Source organism: Leopardus geoffroyi, chromosome E1, assembly GCF_018350155.1.
Source record: "Leopardus geoffroyi isolate Oge1 chromosome E1, O.geoffroyi_Oge1_pat1.0, whole genome shotgun sequence".
In the NCBI taxonomy this organism is placed as follows: Eukaryota; Metazoa; Chordata; class Mammalia; order Carnivora; family Felidae; genus Leopardus; species Leopardus geoffroyi.
In genome coordinates this window covers 56089014-56109702 of record NC_059330.1, presented here as the reverse complement: position 1 = coordinate 56109702, position 20689 = coordinate 56089014, and the positions used below count along the sequence as shown (strand labels likewise).

The window sequence follows — 20689 nt, the reverse complement described above, 5'->3', positions numbered from 1 at the left end:
CACCTTGAGTCACTGAACTGAGGAGGGAAAATTACAGCGTTGACATTTTTGGCTTAAAACTTCTGTCCCACAGTCGTGGGGACCCGTGCCCTGATTATGGAGGCAAAGATTGATTGCTCTGTGGAAAAACTTGTTGAATATAAACGTAGATTAACATCGCTTGTATAGCTTTCTTAATAGGCTTGTAGGCATTTTATCTGGTTGACAGTCGTTCAGTTGAGCTGGAGGAATCTGTATTTTCCATCAGAATATCACAATTGAGTGCCTGAGACACTAGTTTGTGGCTTTGTGTAATGAATAAGAAATGGAGAAAATGTAGGTGAGTTTCTGAAATAACACATTTAGCTTGACATCCTAATGAAGTTTTCAAGGGTTTGGGTTTTTACTTTTTGAACTGGTGTAGTTCCAAATGAATGTTAAAATACCTTGATTTTTTTTAAAGAGCCTTATGGCTTCTCCCTTTTTAGTTGTTGAGATAGTCTCAGTGGTCAGTATTTTAATGTATGTGTATAGAGAAGCACTGAGGACTAAAAGAATTGAAACTGTAGATAAAGGTCACTAGACTTGCTAAAGTTTGGTACATAATCTTAAAATATTTTAAGATTCTTAAAAAGGAAAACAAAAATAAAAAGAGTATGGTCAGGGCTTTTTTCTTTTAAAAGAAAAACTGATGACTTTATATAAGCTGTCGTCTGGGTTGGTTAGTATGTGCTAACCACGGGCTCGTGTAGCATTACAGCTGTTCAGGAAAGGTAGGTTTGGTAGATGTAGGAAGTTATGCAAATAGAGGAGTAGTACACGTCATTTATAACCTGAGTCTGCTTGAATGAGTAAAATACTGGGTCCAGGAGTAAATCAGTGGGAACCACTCCAGTTAAAATCAGCAGTTAGAATCCAGCAACTTTATTTAAGCTGTTGGGTTTCAGTGATCCTCAGTGGCCAATGATACTCTTCTTTTTTAGTTTGAAAGTTGGTAACAGTTCAGGCAGTTTTTTTTTTACATGCTTAGCCCTGTGCTATGACAAGATAGCTCTTGAAAATGATTATAAGAGGTTTCAGTAGCTAATGTACTAAGGATTTCAGAAATGTTTGATGGTTTGGTACAAGTATGAACTGACAGGACCTGGTTTTGATTTATTTGGATTCTTACTCTTGGAAGTTTTTCCTTAATCTTGGCTCTAGTTCTTCAGATTATCAAGGAATCCCAGCAGCAGCATGGTTTACGGCATGGAGATTTTCAGAGGTATAGGTAAATATCATGGGCAAGATGTATGGAAATTATTGTGGAATTTTCAGATTTGGTTTGCTTTTGTTAATATCCTACCTATTTTGTTGTATCAGAAAGTATCCTTAGAAAGTCTCACTTTGAACTTAGTATATTGAGTGCTCAGAATATACTTGTAAAATTCAAAATTTCATAATGAATAAAAGGAGCCAATCTTTTTATCCATTGCGCCTCACAATATTGTAGATGCATTGGAGGCTTCTGCTGAAAATGGCAAGCAGTTATGGTAATCATTTTTTTTTTTTAACTTAACCATGTTGGTAGAGTCTTGGTTAAATACAAAGCTTTTCAGTTTTTTAAACATTATATATGGAAATTTTCTTTCTTTTTTTTTTTTTAATGTTTATTTATTAAAAAAAATTTTTTTTTGACGTTTATTTATTTTTTGAGAGAGCATGAGCTGGGGAGGGGACAGAAGAGAGGGGGGAAGTCACAGATTCCGAAGCAGGCTCCAGGCTCCAAACTGTCAGCACAGAACCTGATGCGGGGCTTGAACCTATGAACCATGAGATCATGACCTGAGCCGAAGTTGGCCGCCTAACCAACTGAGCCACCCAGGTGCCCCTAATGTTTATTTATTTTTGAGAGATAGACCGAGCATGTGAGTGGGGGAAGGTCAGAGAGAAAGGGAGACACAATCTGAAACAGGCTCCAGGCTCTGAGCTGTCAGCACAGAGTCTGTTGCAGGGCTCAAACTCATAGAATGCAAGATCATGACCTGAGCCGAAGTTGGACGCTTAACCGACTGAGCCACTCAGGCGCCCCTACTTTTTCTTTTTAAGTTCTGTGCCCAGTATGGGGCTTGAACTCAAAATCCTGAGATAAGAGCCACATGCTCCACTGACTGAGTCAGCCAGGCACTCCTATATAAGGAGTATTCGGTGATGTCATTACAACTTACTGGTAAACTTTGTAACAGTCTTCAAGTTAGAAGACAAATTTAATATGACTCTTAAAAAAGTAGAATAGATGTCTAATGTACAGTACAGTTCAGAACTTTGGAAGCAGAAGTATCTAACTATTTTATATTATAGATATAGGCTTTGACTACCAGACTTTTAAAGTTACTGCTAAACAAAACACTCTGCAGATTCTAAGGAGTTGGCCATGCTGTAAAGGGTCAACAGCGCTGGGGCAGCTTGAGCAAGGTGGGGAGAGGTAGGAGATAAAGGGGGAGAACTAAGCAGGGCCAGAATGGGTAGGGTCCTGTAAGCCAGGGTAACTCGGTCAGGTGTTAATCTAGCTATGGTGGGAAGCCACGAAAAAGTTTTAAACTAGACTATTATGACTTGAGTTTTTGTTTTTATTTTATTTATTTTTTTTTTTCAACGTTTATTTATTTTTGGGACAGAGAGAGACAGAGCATGAATGGGGGAGGGGCAGAGAGAGAGGGAGACACAGAATCGGAAACAGGCTCCAGGCTCTGAGCCATCAGCCCAGAGCCCGACGCGGGGCTCGAACTCACGGACCGCGAGATCGTGACCTGGCTGAAGTCGGACGCTTAACCGACTGCGCCACCCAGGCGCCCCTTATTTTTGTTTTTTAATTACTAAGGAAATCAGTTATTATAGTGATCAGCGTTTTGCCCTTTTGTTTTCATCTGTTCCTTCCCCTTTTAAGAAAATATTTTATTGAAGGATTTTCAAATCATTTTATTGAAGTATAATTTATATACAGAAAAGTATACAGAAAGTGATGAGTTTTTCACAACCTGTAACCAGTACCCAGATTAAGACACAACATTAACAGCATCCCTAAAGTTCCCCTTTGCTCCTTCTAGTCACAAGCCATTCCTCCCCAAAGGTCACCACAATTGTGACTTTTGCCACCTTAGATTAGCTTTGAAATGTGTTTTCTGTGACACCAGTCCTACCGCTCTGCAGGTTTTAGTTAACTAAATGTTTATAAGATGAAGTGTGGTATCAGTGGTAACCATAAGTAGAACACCTCAAACTTCTGACTTGACTTTATTATAGAATTTGCTATTGAGTATCCTACCAGCTTGTCTGAATTACTTTTGTTTTTTTCTTTCAGGGGCTACTGTTCCCGTAGACAAAGACGCCTTCGGAAAACTCTCAACTTCAAGATGGGGAACAGACACAAATTCACAGGGAAAAAAGTAACTGAAGATCTTCTGACTGATAACAGGTATTGACTCCTCAGTGGTAGTTGTTAAATACTTCTGGCTAACACGTTTATTGAACAGTTATATGTTAGTGTGCCAAAACTCTTTAATTACCTGATGTGATTTATTTTAGCAGCTCTGTGGGGGTGCGCATTTTTACTTTTCTTGTGCCATAAAATGAGGATACTGAGGCTCAAAGAGGTTCAGTAACTTTCAAGAACTAGGGCGAAATGCTGAATGTTAAAGTCAGTGATTAGAATCTAAGTGGTTATTAGGTGGGGTTTCTAGAATGCAAATTTCAATGTGTACGGGCTAACTTAAACCAGTATATCTTAAAGTTGTGTGTGAGTTATTCCAGAAAAGTTTTATATTTGAGTGCTGAATGTAGCCATGCTTAATATTTGCTGAAGGATCAATCTGTCAAGCAGTATGTATTAGAGGTCTCTAGGCCAGTTTCTCAAATTTTAACCTGTGGGCCAAATAGATCCCTTTTGCCACCTGTTTTTACAAAGTTTGGTTGGAACACAGCCACACCGTTTATTCAGGTGTTGTTTACCGCTGCTTTTGTGCTACAGTAGCACAATAACAAAGTAGTTGTGACAGAGACCATATGGCCTACAAAACCTAAAATACTCACTATTGGGCCCTTTACAAAAAAATGTTTGTTGTGCCCTAGTCTAATATATGGCCAAGACAGAGTGAGGCACCATCTTAGATGTAGAAGAGTTGGGGAGGCATAGTTCTTGAACCTTGTTGCCTGTGATATCAGTCAGGTACAAAACAGAGCACTGCGAGATAGGGAAACTACCATATTGTGTGTCATTTACTCTTTTTTTTTTTTTTTCAACGTTTATTTTATTTTTGGGACAGAGAGAGACAGAGCATGAACGGGGGAGGGGCAGAGAGAGAGGGAGACACAGAATCGGAAACAGGCTCCAGGCTCTGAGCCATCAGCCCAGAGCCCGACGCGGGGCTCGAACTCTCGGACCGCGAGATCGTGACCTGGCTGAAGTCGGACGCTTAACCGACTGCGCCACCCAGGCGCCCCATAGTTGGGAGTTTTTGATGGAGAAGCCAGGAAGCATGCATGGAGGAGGCTGGACCTTGAGGGATTTGTGAGAGGAAAGAACATTGTGTGAGGGGAAATGGCAGGCCATGGTATCTGAATGCACTATAGGAATTATAATGCTCTGGACAGTTGAAAGGCTGGGAGCTTGGTGTATGGAGACACAGAAAACTAGAGCGTCGAGACCATGGTGAGATTCAGCAGGATGTATTGGTTAAATCCGTTGAGAACAAGTTAGGAAGGGTCTCTTATGATGGTGAGATTCTTTATTTTGAAGAGACAAGATTAAGCTGATGTTTAAGGATATTTAATCAAGGCAGTAGTTTAACAAAGATTCATCATCATCATAATAAATCAGCTAACTTGCCGAGTCCTTAGGAAGTGCCAGACTCTGGTTTAAATGTGTTACCTGTATTACTGCATGGGAGACGGAGGCACAGAAAGATTAGTACTTTGCTCAAAGTCACATAGCTAGTGGGGGTGGCACTGAGATGCCAACACCTACTCTAGAGCCTTTAAGTTTATTTATTTTGGGAGAGAGAGAGAGAGATGCGTGCACGTGCGTGTGCACGAGCTGGGGAGTGACAGAGAGAGGGGGAGAGAGAATCCCAAGCAGGCTCTGAGCTGTCAGTGCAGAGCCTGATGCGGGATTTGATCTCCTGTTTGGTAGGAGGTTAGAAAGTGGAGGCAGATCCTGGTCAGATACTGATTGAGTGCCATAGTTGATACCAGGAGAAGAGTAGTTCTGAGGAGGAAGGCCAGGGGGACGTGGAGAAAAGATGAGAGGCTGAAGATTGTGTCTTGAAGAGTATCTGAGTCTCACGCTCCTGGCCTTCATTCTTCAGTTTGCCTGTTCTCTCTCTGGTTTAGGTATTTGCTTCTGGTTCTGATGGACGCTGAGCGAGCCTGGAGCTATGCCATGCAGCTTAAACAGGAAGCCAATACTGAACCCCGAAAACGGTTCCATTTGCTCTCTCGCCTGCGCAAAGCCGTGAAGCACGCAGAGGAATTGGAACGCTTGTGTGAGAGCAATCGCGTGGATGCCAAGACCAAGTTAGAGGCTCAGGTTAGTGTCTTTACATCAGCCTTCTTCATTGTGGAGGTTAGAGACGTGACCTTATGGCTAAACAGAACAGCTTCCCGATGTTATAAATTGATAGGAGAGGCAAAAACATGGTCTTGCTTTTTTAAGGGGAAGTTGGCATCTCTTATTTTTGTTTTTGAACTCTTGGTTTTTAATAATTAGCTTTAACTTTTTTTAAAAAAAGCTCATATTTCTCTTGAAATGGATATGGAAAGCTGGAATCTTAGATCTGGGAAGTTCGCAAAATAAGAATCTTTTGAAATGAATTTTTAAAGAGTGATAGACACTGAACATTTACATTCAGCTTCTGGTACTGAAGGTCATAGCCTGGAAGCTGGTTGTTAAATGAAGGAAACAGATTTTCTTTATTTTGAAATTCTCTCCTGGGAAGTAAATGAATCATAATGAATTTTCTGTTTGTTACATCTTATTAAATAAGTTTTCTCTCTCTCTTTTTTTTAAATGTTTATTTGTTTATTTTGAGGGGGAGAGGAGAGACGGAGAGAGAGGGAGACAGAGAATCCCAACCAGGCTCTAGGCTGTCAGTGCAGAGCCCAGTGTGGGACTTGATCTCACGAACCGTGAGATCATGACCTCAGCTGGAATCAAGAGTCGGATGTTTGACTGAATCACGCAGGCACCCATAAGTTTCCTGTTTTAAAATTACCCCGAATATGTCTATATTCCTGATGTCAAAGCTGAAAGCAGATGGAGGAGGCTGAGCTGTGGCATCGACTCATGGGTGTTGAAGCCTTTCCCTTTTCCCATCCTCCCAGGCTTACACGGCTTACCTCTCAGGAATGCTGCGTTTTGAACATCAGGAATGGAAAGCTGCCATTGAGGCTTTTAACAAATGCAAGTAAGTCCTCCGGTCCAGAAGCCATGGCCAGTTTTGATTGTACATAGTCCCATTCAAGCAGCAGATAACTTAATGATTGTTTCTACGAAAGTACAGTTTCTTTGATTTTTATTTCTTTTGTTTTATTTATTTATTTAATTTTTTCCCTTCCCTTTAGAAACATTGATTATTCTCATTCATCTTTAGAATACGCCAGTTCTCATAGTTGGTAGAAGGACCTCAAGGTGCCGTGTTTTGTTTTCAGCCACTGTTCCTTTTTATTTTCTTAAATAAGGCTGCTGTGAAACCAGATGTTTCTTTCCTCGCAGAACTATCTATGAGAAGCTAGCCAGTGCTTTCACAGAAGAGCAGGCCGTGCTGTACAACCAACGTGTGGAGGAGATCTCGCCTAACATCCGCTACTGTGCATATAATATTGGTGAGCAAGGGCTGAGCTGTCTTGACGGGTGGGTTGTTGGTGGTTCATCCGGGAGAGCCTAGAGGATTTACTGAACTTCCGTTCTTCCCTTGTCCTTGCGTCCATCTGTGGCATGGGTTTTGGCTAATGAGAAAAGTAGAGCTGTTGAAATCAGCTCGGCTTAGAATTGCAGAAGGCAATTCCTGTGCTTTGTTTCCACCCTGCCAACGTGTGTGCTCCTCCAGAGCTTTGTCAAAGGACTTGGGATTCATTGAAATGTGCTCACGCAATGGGAAGACCATGGAGTGGAATCTAGTGGTTCTCAAGAGAAGAGACCCTTCAGGATTTTCGACTCAACACCTCTCTCTCTTTTCAGGGGACCAGTCAGCTATCAATGAACTCATGCAGATGAGATTGAGGTCTGGGGGCACTGAGGGTCTCCTGGCTGAAAAATTGGAGGTAATCTGGCCCGTACATTTTTGTGAAGCCTTTGGTTTGAGAAAGTCCAGAAGAAAGAAATAAGCTATACTCTTATCATCTAGTGTAATTGCTATTAATATATGTAGATTTGTGTTTGTGTATTTAAAAATATATATATATATATTTAACATTTTATGTTTATTTTAGAGAGAGAGAGAGAGGGAGGCAGTGACAGTGTGAGCGGGGGAGGGGCAGAGAGAGAGGGAGAGAATCTGAAGCAGGCTCCAGGCTCTGAGCTCAGCACAGAGCCCGATGTGGGGCTTAAACCTGTGAACCGTGAGATCATGACCTGAACTGAAGTTGGATGCTTAAGAATATATATGTTTTTAAGTTTATTTGTTTTATTTTGAGAAAGAGACCATGGATGTGGGGGGAGGAGCAGAGAAAGAAGAGAGAATGCAGCGTGGAGCCTGATGTGGGGCTTGAACCCACGAAACTAAGATCATGACCTGAGCTGAAACCAAGAGTCGCATGCTTAAGCCACCTAGGCGCCCCTATTTTATTTTATTTTATTTTATTTTATTTTATTTATTTAAAAAAAAAATTTTTTTTTTTCAACTTTTATTTATTTTTTTGGGACAGAGAGAGACAGAGCATGAACGGGGGGAGGGGCAGAGAGAGAGGGAGACACAGAATCAGAAACAGGCTCCAGGCTCTGAGCCATTAGCCCAGAGCCTGACGCGGGGCTCGAACTCACGGACCGCAAGATCGTGACCTGGCTGAAGTCGGACGCTTAACCGACTGCGCCACCCAGGCGCCCCTATTTTATTTTATTTATTTTTAAACATTTATTTTAGAGAGAGAGTGCGAGTGGAGAAGGGGCAAAGAGAGAGGGAAACAGAGGATCTGAAACAGGCTCCGCACTGACAGCAGAGAGCCATATGTGAGGCTCAAACTCATGAAATACGAGATTGTGATCTGAGCCGAAGTCAGACACTTAACCAACTGAGCCACCCAGGCGACCCTCTTTTTTTTAGATAGAGTGGGGGAGGGGGGGAGGGGGGACAGAGGGAGAGAGAGAATCCTAAACGGGCTCCATGCTTAGCTCAGAGCCCAATGTCGGGCTCTATCCCGTGATCCTGAGATCATGACCTGAGCCGAAATCAAAAGTTGGATGCTTAGCCAACTGAGCCATCCAGGCTCCCCCACCCCCCACCACTGCTGTGTATTTTTAACAAAAATTTTTTCGTTGAATATTTAAAAGTGTTCAGTTTTTTTTTATCTCATATTTATTTTCTAAGCAAGTAACGTAGGCGAATAGAAAAGTAGGAAATACCAAAGATGGGGGAAGACTAAAAATCACATGGTAAAATCAGAGGTAATCACTACAAATAACGTGAAGAGTTTGTTTTTTTTTTTTTTTTTTTTTTTTTTTTTAGCGTTTATTTATTTTTGAGACAGAGAGAGACACAGCATGAACGGGGGAGGGGCAGAGAGAGAGGGAGACACAGAATCAGAAACAGGCTCCAGGCTCTGAGCCATCAGCCCAGAGCCCGACGCGGGGCTCGAACCCACGGACCGTGAGATCGTGACCTGAGCTGAAGTCGGACGCTTAACCAACTGCGCCACCCAGGCGCCCCAAGAGTTTTATATACATAGGAAAAACAGGCACATATATATTTTTTTAATTTATTTCTTTTTTACGCTTATTTATTTTTTGAGACAGAGAGAGACAGAGCATAAACGGGGGAGGGTCACAGAGAGGGAGACACAGAATCTGAAACAGGCTCCAGGCTCCGAGCTGTCAGCACAGAGCCCGACGCGGGGCTCAAACTCACGGACCGCAAGATCATGACCTGAGCTGAAGTCGGCCATCCAACCGACTGAGCCACCCAGGCGCCCCAGGCACATATTTTTTAAATGGGATCTCAGTATAGTGTTTAGTAACATGCTTTTTATTTATTTATTTTTTAACGTTTATTTATTTTTGAGACAGAGACAGAGCATGAACAGGGGAGGGGCAGAGAGAGATGGAGACACAATCTGAAATAGGCTCCAGGCTCTGAGCTGTCAGCACAGAGCCTGACGTGGGGCTCGAACTCACGGATCATGAGATCATGACCTGAGCCGAAGTCGGACACTCAACCGACTGAGCCACCCAGGCGCCCCAGTAACATGCTTTTTAAATAAAATGTCTCAAGCATTTTTTCCCCACTTTAGTAAACATCTTTGTTTTGACACATTTTTAGTAAATAAAAGTGTCATCTTTTGAAAACCACGTGGTGCTGTGCTCCATTGTGAAGTCTGCTTCACTGAGCACTTATTTCCTTAGGATACATTCCTAAAAACGGAATTGAATACAAGTTTTTGATTCATTTTGACAAATATCTTTAAGTTTCTACTAATTTACATTTTTGCTTGCAGTATATATGGATATGCTTTTCTCCTTACACCCTTAGTATCACTGTTTTTATTTTTTAAGTTTTTAAAGTTTTTTTATTATGATTTTTTTAAGTAGGCTCCATACCCAACATGGGGCTTCAACTCAAAACCCTGAGGTCGAAAGTTGCAGACTCTACCAAATGAGCCAGCCAGGCGCCCCAGTATTGCTCTTTTTAACCTTCTGTTCTGTTCTGTTCTGTTTTTTTTTTTTTTTTCACACGTTTATTTATTATTGAGAGACAGAGACACAGAGTGTGAGCAGGGAGGGGTAGAGACAGGGGGAGACATAGAATCCGAAGTAGGCTCCAGGCTCTGAGCTGTCAGCACAGAGCCCGACACGGGGCTTGAACTCACAAACCGTGACATCATGACCTGAGCCGAAGTCGGTCGCCTAACCAACTGAGCCCCTCAGGCGCCCCTTCAGTTATGTTCTTTTAATGTTTGAGTTTCTGTAAGCTAAGATAGATGATAACCAAGGAGGAATTATTTAAGTACAATTTATATTCTGCTTTAGAAAGTGAACAGTGTTGATTATAGAAACAGACAGCTAGTAGTTTCTACTTACTTTAACCATCACCAGTTAAAACTGTAATTTTTTAAAACTACTTTCCAGGCGTTGATCACTCAGACTCGAGCCAAACAGGCAGCCACCATGAGTGAAGTGGAGTGGAGAGGGAGGACGGTTCCGGTGAAGATCGACAAAGTGAGGATCTTTTTATTGGGACTGGCTGATAACGAAGCAGCCATTGCTCAGGTGAGGAGGAAGTGCCTGTTCTCTCTTCTGTATGTGTCTGAGGTTGCCCTTGTGTGCTTAAGGTGTAGTGGTTGGTTTTGTTTTGTTTTGTTTTAAATTTGTTTATTTATTTTGAGAGAGACAGAGCGTGAGCAGGGGAGGGGCAGAGTGCGAGGGAGAATCCCAGGCAGGCTCTGTGCTGTCAGCACAGAGCCCAACAAGGAGCTCCAACTCATGAAACCGTGAGATCATGACCTGAGCTGAAATCAAGAGTCGGATACAGTCTACTTAGCCACCCAGACGCCCCCAGGTGTAGTGTTTTCTTGGTGTTCATTTCTCACAAAACAAAAAATTCGCCTTGATGCTATTTGGGATTTGGTCACCAAATTTTTGTAAAGGCTGGGCTTGGAGAAGAGTTCTTAGGTAGAGAGGGCACAGAAATTGGCAGTAGCTGCTATCGACGTGGAAATGGGAGCAGTAAGAGGCTGGCTTAATGCAAGGAGTCCTGTCCAGCCCAGTAGGTGGTGCAGCAGCTTAGCCGTTGTGACCTCTTGTCCTAGCCTTCTGTCCCTAAAGGGGCCACCTCTTGTTCCTGAGCCTTTTCAGGAGCACCTAGCTAAGCCAGAATATCTTGTTGTACATGTGGCGTTTACGTAATGTTCATGTAAAGCGGTATACTTGATGTGCTTACTGACATGATTGTCACCTGTTTATGGGTGTGAACAACCAAATAAGTTCCAAAAGATGAGAGATCCTGGCGATCTGGGTTTTTACAAAGTAGACAGTTACGAGGAAGGCCCTTTTTGGAGCTCTTCCTCTGTGTGAGGTGAAGAACATTTAAAAAAAAAAAAAAACAGGCTGCTGAATGTGTCTCCAGCCTCCCCAGGAACAGGGGCGTTTCCTGCCACGTGGCAGAAAACTGTTGCACCCTGAATGATTCGTACGTAGGAGTGCTTTGCTCATTGTGCTCGTGAGTTGTTTTAAGCATCCAGACTTTTAGGTGACTTGTTCCAAAACAGCTACTTTGGGCTGGGGGCAGCCTTCAACAGTGGAAGAATTTCTTTGTGTCTCTATGTCGTATATTGCCCGTCTTGTTTCCCTTCCATTTGCTGGAAGAGCAGGAGACTAAAACGATAGCAGTAAGTTGATTTGTTTTTTTTAAAAGATCGAGAAATTTTTTTGGAGAGCATTTCATCGGCACTGCTGTGTGGTAGTATCTCTTCTGGACTAGGATTCTGGTAGCAATCCTGTAGATTATGTAGTTGGGTTCATTCTTTTGTTTCAAGGCGGTATGTGCCGGAAGAGGTGAGCTGCGTCATTGGTAATGGGGCGGGGGTTCAGGCTGCAGTCTGGGTGGGGAGTGGCCCAGGAGCGAGTTAAGTGGGGGGCTCCTTGGGAATAGGGCCACAGACGTATATTAGGCAAATGAGAAGAAAAGCTAACATTTGTTAATTTAAAAAAGTTATTTAGTTTAATGTTTAGAAAAGAGAAATGTTTTTTTTAGAGATCAACCTTTAGTCCCACTTCCCATATACCTTCATTGATGTTGCATTATATTGATAAAAAGGACAATGTACTTCCTTTTAGTCTTTTTTACATTTATAAAAGATGTCAAGTATTATTTTTACTTGTTGAAATCATACTGAGATCCAGTTTTATATCCTGTTTTTCTTAGCGTGTTGTAAGGATTTTCCATGGTCTTACACATCAGTCCACAACATGTAAAAATACACAGTGGTCACCTGGACAGACACACCACAGAGATGACCAAAGGAGGGGAACGGTCCTCCTTAATGTCCCAGATACACTGTCTAAAGCTTTCGTGTTTTTACCTTTTTAAGTCTATGGAGTGGGTAATACTCTCATTTTACAGATGGGAAAACAGTGCTTGCCTTTAAAACCATGCCATTTTTTCTCTCCCTCTCTCTCCCTCTCTGCCCCTCCTCTGTTCTCTTGGTCTCTCAAAATAAACAAACTTAAAAAAAAATTTTTTTTTAAAGGTGGGGGGTACCTGGGTGGCTCAGTAGGTTAAACATCTGACTCTTGGTTTCAGCTCAGTCATGATCTCAGAGTTTGTGAGTTCAAGTCCCATGTTGGGCTCCATGCTGACAGCATGGATCCTGCCTGGGATTCTCTCTCTCCTTCTCTCTCTGCCCTTCCTCTGCTGTCTGTGTCTCTCAAAATAATAAACTTAAAAAAGAAAATAAAAAATCTTGCCCTTTTGCCTCCAAAGCTCATGTTCCTTGAACTTTCCTGTGTACCAGGAAGGCTAGTAGCAGGATCATTTAACTTGGCTTTGGTGAACAGCTAATGTAATCTTACTTAATGCAGTATACAAGCAGAGTCCTGGTTCCCTGGGAAAGACTGAATGAGCAGAACCTTCACTGAAACAAATAGTCCTTGGGGTGCTTGGGTGGCTCAGTCGTTTAAACATCTGACTCTTGATCTTAGCTCAGTTCTTGATCTCAGGGTCACAAGTTCAAACCCCACGTTGGACTCCATGCTGGATATGGAGACTACTTAAAAAAGAAAAAGAGAGGGAGAGCGGGAGAAAAAAAAAGAAAAAGTCCTTGGCAGGGGAATCGTCTCCAGTTCAGTAGTTAGTGGGAGAAGGAATAGTGGTGTTTTATCTGAATTTATCTTTTCTCCTGCTTTGTACACATAATTAGAAAATAAAAATTCATCTGGGGGAAGATCTTTTTGCCTTATTTGTGAAATTAACTTGAATTAAATTAGATGAAGTGGGGCGCCTGGGTGGCGCAGTCGGTTAAGCGTCCGACTTCAGCCAGGTCACGATCTCGCGGTCCGTGAGTTCGAGCCCCGCGTCGGGCTCTGGGCTGATGGCTCAGAGCCTGGAGCCTGTTTCCGATTCTGTGTCTCCCTCTGTCTCTGCCCCTCCCCCGTTCATGCTCTGTCTCTCTCTGTCCCAAAAATAAATAAATGTTGAAAAAAAAAAGTTAAAAAAAAAAAATTAGATGAAGTAAAAGCATTTTATGACTGCATGTGAAGCCATTGCTTTTGAAATTGAAGATCATTTCAGTCATGTGATGACTAGTTGAGCTTTGAGTATGTGTTTAAAAGGACCACTCTTAAACTCAGGTGTTAGTATACGTGAAGGGTGGACTTCTGGATCTTTAGATCGTAGCTGCTCCTTTTTTTTTTTTAAGTTTATTTATTTATTTTGAGAGTGAGTGAGTAAGCAGGGTCGGGGCAGAGAGAGAGGAAGACAGAGAATCCCAAGCAGGCTCGGCGCTGACCATGTGGAGCCAGACATAGGGCTTGAACTCAGGAACTGTGAGATCATGACCTGAGCTGAAATCAAGACTCGGATGGTTAACCACTCAGGTGCCCAGTAGCCACTCCTTTTAAAGCAGTTCAAGATTGGCCAAAAGTTTGATAGTATTGACAAGAAAATAACAACGTTATTCCAGCCTCGAATAGGTTAAAAAAAAGATACAGGTGATCTTGAACTGTATAGGTTTGACCAGGCAGGTCCAGCTATATGTGGATTTAAAAAAAAAAAATTTTTTTTTAACGTTTATTTATTATTGAGAGAGAGCGTGAGCAGGGGAGGGGCAGAGAGAGGGAGACACAGAATCTGAAGTAGGCTCCAGGCTGAGCTGTCAGCACAGAGCCTGACACGGGGCTCGAGCTCACAAACCGCAAGATCATGACCTGAGCCGAAGTTGGACGCCCAACTGACTGAGCCACTCAGGCGCCCCAATGTGGATTTTTTTTTTTTATAAATCTAATGCTTTGAACATATTTTCTGTACGAATTTCTTAATGTTTTCTCTCCCCTGACTTATTTTATTATAAGAATATAGGATGTAACAGAGACTGTACTATGTAGAATGCGGTATATACCAGAGGGGAGGTGGTGGGGGGTGGGATGGGTGAAAAGGAGGACAGGGATCAACGAGTACACTTACCTGGGCGCCTGGCTGACTCAGGCAGAGGAGCCAGTGACTCTTGACCTCAGGGTTGTGAGTTCACGTGCCATGTTGGGTGTAGAGATTAAGTAAATAAATATTAAAAAGTACGCTTACCATGATGAAAAAAATAATACAGTGATTAAAAAACAAAACAAAACATACTCAAGGCCCCACCCCTCAGAGATTTTGATTTAGTGAGTCTGAGTTGGGGCCCAAGAATTTGTTTTTCTAATAAGCTCCCAAGTGGTGCTAATTCTGCTGGTCCAGGGACCATGCTTTCAATAGCTCTACAAATTATAATTGTTTGTTAGATATTTGTGAAAAGACAAAGGAAAATTAAAAGGCTTTGTTTTGGCAAGCACAAAGGGGGAAAATGTAGTATTAATACATCTGACACAGAAAATAGGTGTTCATAGACTGATTATGTTATTGGTGAGGCTCCTATCAACAGGAGACTCTTAGTAGTTAGGTTTTTGTGTAGTCAGAAGTTCTACTGGGATTTTTGACTTCATGGGCCTGCGCCCTTGACTGACACATTGTTCAAGGGTCAGCTGTATTCAGAGTCCGTCATCTCAGTACATCTGCTAGTCCTGTGTTCTCACCTCATTGCCAGTGTTTGCGTTTGTGTAGTTAAGTGTATTCTACTTAATATCCGTTTTAATATACACAGATAATGGCAAGTGCGCTTTTTAAAATGCTGTTTAATCAAAGCACATCTACTGGGCATTCGCATTCTGTACAGTTTTTAAGCACTGTAAACGATGGTGCAGTGGAAACTAGATGGACTTTTCTGTATTTTGGATTACTGTTGTAGGATAAATTGTGTAAAGTGAAAAATACCATGTAGACTTAAAAATAGGTATGTTTGATCTATTTTTTTGATTGAATAAAGTTATCTAAGTTAAGAATTCTCAATCTTGGGGCATCTGGGTGGCAACTTTGCCTCAGGTCATGATCTCGCAGTTCCTGAGTTTGAGCCCTGCATCGAACTCACTCTGTGCTGATGGCTCAGAGCCTGGAGCCTGCTTCAGGTTCTGTGTCTCCCTCTCTCTCTTCCCCTCCCCCACTTGCACTCTGTCTGTCTCTCTCTCAAAAATAAATAAACATTAAAAAATTTTTTTAAAACAACAACAAAGAATTGCGGCACCTGGGTGGCTCAGTCGGTTAAGCATCTGTCTTTGGCTCAGGTCATATTTCACAGTTCGTGAATTCGAGCCCTGCATCGGGCCCTCTGCTGTCAGCGCAGAGCCTGCTTTGGATCCTCTGTCCCCTTGTATCTCTCCCCATCCCCTGTTCTCTCTCTTAAAAAATAAATAAACATTAAAAAACAGCAAAGAATTTTCAATCTTGATGTACTGGAGGTGATGTTTGTTTTAAAATTCTGTTATTAAGTGCGTGCCCAAAAAAGTGAAGTGGAAGGATAGCAAAAGGTCAGTGTATTTGATAGTTTGGGTTTTTTCTTCATAAGCTATGTTTTGTTAACTGGTATTTGAAGTCCTTAAGAAGAAGACCATCCTTGGGGCACCTGGGTGGCGCAGTCGGTTAAGCGTCCGACTTCAGCCAGGTCACGATCTCGCGGTCTGTGAGTTCGAGCCCCGCGTCAAGCTCTGGGCCGATGGCTCAGAGCCTGGAGCCTGTTTCCGATTCTGTGTTTCCCTCTCTCTCTGCCCCTCCCCCGTTCATGCTCTGTCTCTCTCTCTGTCCCGAAAATAAATAAACGTTGAAAAAAAAAAAAAAAAAAAAAGAAGAAGACCATCCTTCAGTAAGTAGCTCTTTGCGATAATATAAAGGCTCAATAGTGAAGGTGGTGCATTGTTGTGTTTTATCATTTTCTAAAGATCTCCAGCGTTCATTTATCCATTATCCTTTGTGTCTTACTTTACATTGCTGAAGTTACTCAATTTATTTATGTATTTATTTGTTTGTTTATTTATTTTTAAACGTTTATTTTTGAGAGCGAGAACAGGCAAGGGGCAGAGAGAGATGGAGACAGAGGATCTGAAGCAGCCTCTGTGCTGACAACAGACAGCCCTATGTGAGGCTCAAACCCACAAACCACGAGATCATGACATGAGCCAAAGTCGGACGCTTAACTGACTGAGCCACCCGGGTGCCCCTAAAGTTACTCAGTTTAAGAACATGCAGGTGCTTCTTAACACAAGGGAAAGAGCCCTTCCCACTGGACACGTTTTATGCAGTTCCACAGAGAGCTGGTCTAGGATTTTATTTTGAGAGTAAGTCAGGATAAGTAGCCAAGGTTTCTTGCCCCAGCTCCTGCAAGCTTTCACTGCTAAATGTAGCTGCACCTCAGTCAGGTTGGGTCATTAGAAAACCTAACATAAGGCTTGACCCACTGCCAGTGAAAATTGTAATGTGCAGGTACGCCAGGAAGATCGTATGGGTTTTTAACTGCTATTCCATGGAATATGGTGGAGTGTTGGAGGGTGTAAGAAATCAAAGGGAGAGAAGGAGCCATATGAGGATGTTTTTTTTTAAACATCAAAAAAAAAAACAAAACAACAAAAAAAAAAACACCAAAATTTCAATTTGGGAGAGTAAAGGCTGAAGATAAGATTGTTAAGATAGTAGGGGTTGTGGGAGGGGGCATGGGCTAAATGGGTAAGGGGCATTAAGGAATCTACTCCTGAAATCATTGCTTCACTATATACTAACTAATTTGGATGTAAATTTTAAAAAATAAAAAATAGAGTTAAATTATCATTAAAAAAAAGTTAATGGGTAAACTGTACAAAAAAAGAATGTTAAGATAGTGAATTTCATTGGTTAATTTTCAGTGTTAAACCAATCTTGTATATCTGAGGTAACCCCACTTGGCTGTGATACATTACTGTACTTTTTACATACTGCTGGATTTCAGTTGGTAGTATTTAAGAATTTTGCATCTATTTTAATGAGGAATAGTGGCTTATAATGTCTTTTTTCAGAATTTGGTATCAGGGTTACACACAACTTCATAAAACAAGTTTGGAGATTTTCCTTCCTTGTTTCTGAAAGAGTTTATGTAATATCAGTATTTTCCTTTCTCAAATACTTGTAATATCAGTATTTTCCTTTCTCAAATACTTGTTATAATTCACTAGTGAAAATATTGGGCCTGGAGTTTTCTTCGTAGGAAGTTTTTGTTTTTTGTTTTCTTTTTTGGGATGGGATGTAATTGACATAAAACATATACTTTCAGGTGTACAACATAATGAGTTGATACTTGTGGGAAGGTTTTTAAAATTTGTTTTTGCTTGTTTAAAAAAATTTTTTTTTCTGTAATTTGTTTTTTTGTAACATACATCCAAGTTAGCACATGGTGCAACAATGATTTCAGGGATAAATTCCTTAATGCCCCATTTAGCCCATCGTCCCCCTACAACCCCTCCAGCAACCCTCTGTTTGTTCTCTATGTTTAAGAGTCTCTTATGTTTTGCCCCCCTCCCTGTTTTTTGTTTTTTTTTTTTTTATTTTTTTTTTTCAACGTTTATTTTTGGGACAGAGAGAGACAGAGCATGAACGGGGGAGGGGCAGAGAGAGAGGGAGACACAGAATCGGAAACAGGCTCCAGGCTCTGAGCCATCAGCCCAGAGCCCGACACGGGGCTCGAACTCACAGACTGCGAGATCGTGACCTGGCTGAAGTCGGACGCTTAACCGACTGCGCCACCCAGGCGCCCCTCCTCCCTGTTTTTATATTATTTTGTTTCCCTTCCCTTATGTTCATCTGTTTTGTATCTTAAAGTCCTCATATGGGTGAAGTCGTATGTTTGTCTTTCTCTAATTTCGCTTAGCATAATATCCTCTAGTTTCATCCACGTAGTTGCAAATGGCAAGATTTCATTCTTTTTGTTTGCCAAGTAATATTCCATTGTGTGTGTGTCTGTGTCTGTGTACACACCACGTCTTTTTTTTTTTTTTTTTTTTTAATGTTTGTTTATTTTTGAGAGAGACAGAGACAGAATGCGAGTGGGTTGGGGCAGAGAGAGAGGGAGGTACAGAATCTGAAGCAGGCTCCAGGCTCTGAGCTGTTAGCCCAGAGCCCGACGCGGGGCTCGAACTGACGAGCTGTGAGATCATGACCTGAGCCGAAGTCGGACACTCAACCGACTGAGCCACCCAGGCGCCCCGACACCATATCTTCTTTATCCATTCATCCATCGATGGACATTTGGGCTCTTTCCATACTTTGGCTATTGTTGATAGTGCTGCTATAAACACTGGGGTGCGTGTGTCCCTTCAAAACAGCATACCTGTATTCTTTGGATAGATACCCAGTAGTGCAGTTGCTGGGTCGTAAGGTAGTTCTATTTTTAGTTTTTTGAGGAACCCTCCATTTCAGAATGGCCGCACCAGCTTGCATTCCCACCAGCAGTACAAGAAATCCTCTTTCTCCGCATCCTCTGTTGTTGGCCTGAGTTGTTGATATTAGCCATTCTGACAGGTGAGGTGGTATCTCATTGTGGTTTTGATTTGCGTTTCCTGGATGATGAGTGATGTTGAGCATTTTTTCATGTATTGGTTGGCCATATAGATGTCTTCTTTGGAGAAGTGTCTATTTATGTCTTCTTCCCATTTCTTCACTGGATTATTTGGTTTTTGGGTGTTGAGTTTGATAAGTTCTTTATAAATCTTAAAATACTAACTCTTTATCTGATAGGTCGTTTGCAAATGTCTTCTCCCATTCTGTCAGTTGCCTTTTAGTTTTGCTGATTGTTTCCTTCGCTCTGCAGAAGCTTTTTATTTTGATGAGGTCCCAGTAGTTCATTTTTGCTTTGGTTTCCCTGGCCTCCAGAGACATATTGAATAAGAAGTTGCTGTGGCTGAGGTCAAAGAGGCTTTTGCCTGCTTTCTCCTCTAGGATTTTGATGATTTTCTGTCTTAACGTTTAGGTCTTTCATCCACTTTGAGTTTATTTTTGTGTATTGTGTAAGAAAGTGGTCCAGGTTCATTTTTCTGCATGTTGTTGTTCAGTTTTCCCAGCACCACTTGCTGAAGAGACTGTCTTTATTCCATTGGATATTCTTTCCTGCTTTGTCAAAGATCAGTTGGCCATACGTTTGTGAGTCCATTTCTGGGTTCTCTATATTGTTCCATTGATCTGAGTGTTTTTGTGCCATAAAAATAATTTTTTTTAGTGTTTGTTTTTGAGAGAAAGAGCACAAGCAGGGGAGGGGCAGAGAGAGAGAGAGGGAGACACAGAATCCAAAGCAGGCTCCAGGCTGTCACCACAGAGCCGGATACGGGGCTCGAATTCACAAACCATGAGATCATGACCTGAGCCGAAGTCAGACACTTAACCAACTGAGCTACCCAGGCACCCCGTTTTTGCTTGTTTTAAACAAATACAATTCTTTTTTTTTTTTTTTTAATGTTAATTTATTTCTGAGGTAGAGACAGAGCATGAGTGGGAGAGGGGCAGAGAAGAGAGGGAGACCCAGAATCTGAAGCAGGCTCCAGGGTCTGAGCTGTCAGCACAGAGCCCGACGCGGGGCTCAAACTCACGACCCGTGAGATCATGACCTGAGCCAAAGTCGGTCACTCAACCGACTGAGCCACCCAGGCGCCCCAACAAATATAATTCTTTTATTAGATAAAGCACTCAGATTTTGTTTCATCTTGTGTCCTTTGGATGAATCTTATTTTTAAAAAGGATATATTAATTTCATGTACGGTGTTGAATTTATTGACATTAAGTTTATAATATTCCCTTATCATTTTAGTGTTTGTAGGATGTGTAGTGTTTGTTAGCCCCTGTCAAGTGCCTAGTTGATGTTCTGATTGCAGTGAATACAGCGATCTCTGGGTATTAAGGACCTTACAGTAGTGCATTAGGGTCACTTCTGAATGTCAGAGATCTTCAAATAATGTGGTAGATGTAAAAGATCTTGATCGAACAAAAGTGTGTCAATCCCAGAGAATCCTGGTAAGGTTTTAACATTAGAAACAGTTCAGTGCCTAATGTATGTCACACATAGACCAAATCTAGCGGGTAAATAAAATAATTCAAGTACAGTATGAAATAAAGTTTAGTTAAATCCTTAGATGTCAGGTCGTGCACTGTAGCTGATTACATGGCTATTGAATTGAATCACACATGGGTTATTAACTATGGAAAATACCCTTTGGCCATTTGAGGTTGATCCCAAGAAGAACCACTTCCCCCTTTGTGCCCCTGCCAGATTATTTGGCTGGATATCACACAGGCCCTGTCCGCCTTGCCCATTCTCATTATGTGGAGCTGTTCTTTGCCCTGGGAACCAAGAGCTGTGCCTTGGAGATGCGGACTCCTGGTTTCAGTGCTTCAGTGCTTCTTTTCTTTTGTTTTTTCCCTTGAAGATTTTA

The 20689-nt window shown here is 41.8% G+C and overlaps 1 protein-coding gene across 1 annotated transcript in view; it reads left to right on the top strand.

Annotated features, from left to right (window-relative positions):
* The window catches only part of SRP68 (signal recognition particle 68), a 38491-nt gene that overhangs the window by 529 nt on the left and 17273 nt on the right, over positions 1-20689 (top strand). The window contains exons 2-8 of the mRNA XM_045489662.1: positions 1183-1249; positions 3320-3433; positions 5347-5542; positions 6337-6419; positions 6728-6837; positions 7193-7275; positions 10292-10432. Coding sequence (XP_045345618.1) covers positions 1183-1249; positions 3320-3433; positions 5347-5542; positions 6337-6419; positions 6728-6837; positions 7193-7275; positions 10292-10432 — 794 coding nt within the window. The remainder of the gene's footprint in view (positions 1-1182; positions 1250-3319; positions 3434-5346; positions 5543-6336; positions 6420-6727; positions 6838-7192; positions 7276-10291; positions 10433-20689) is intronic.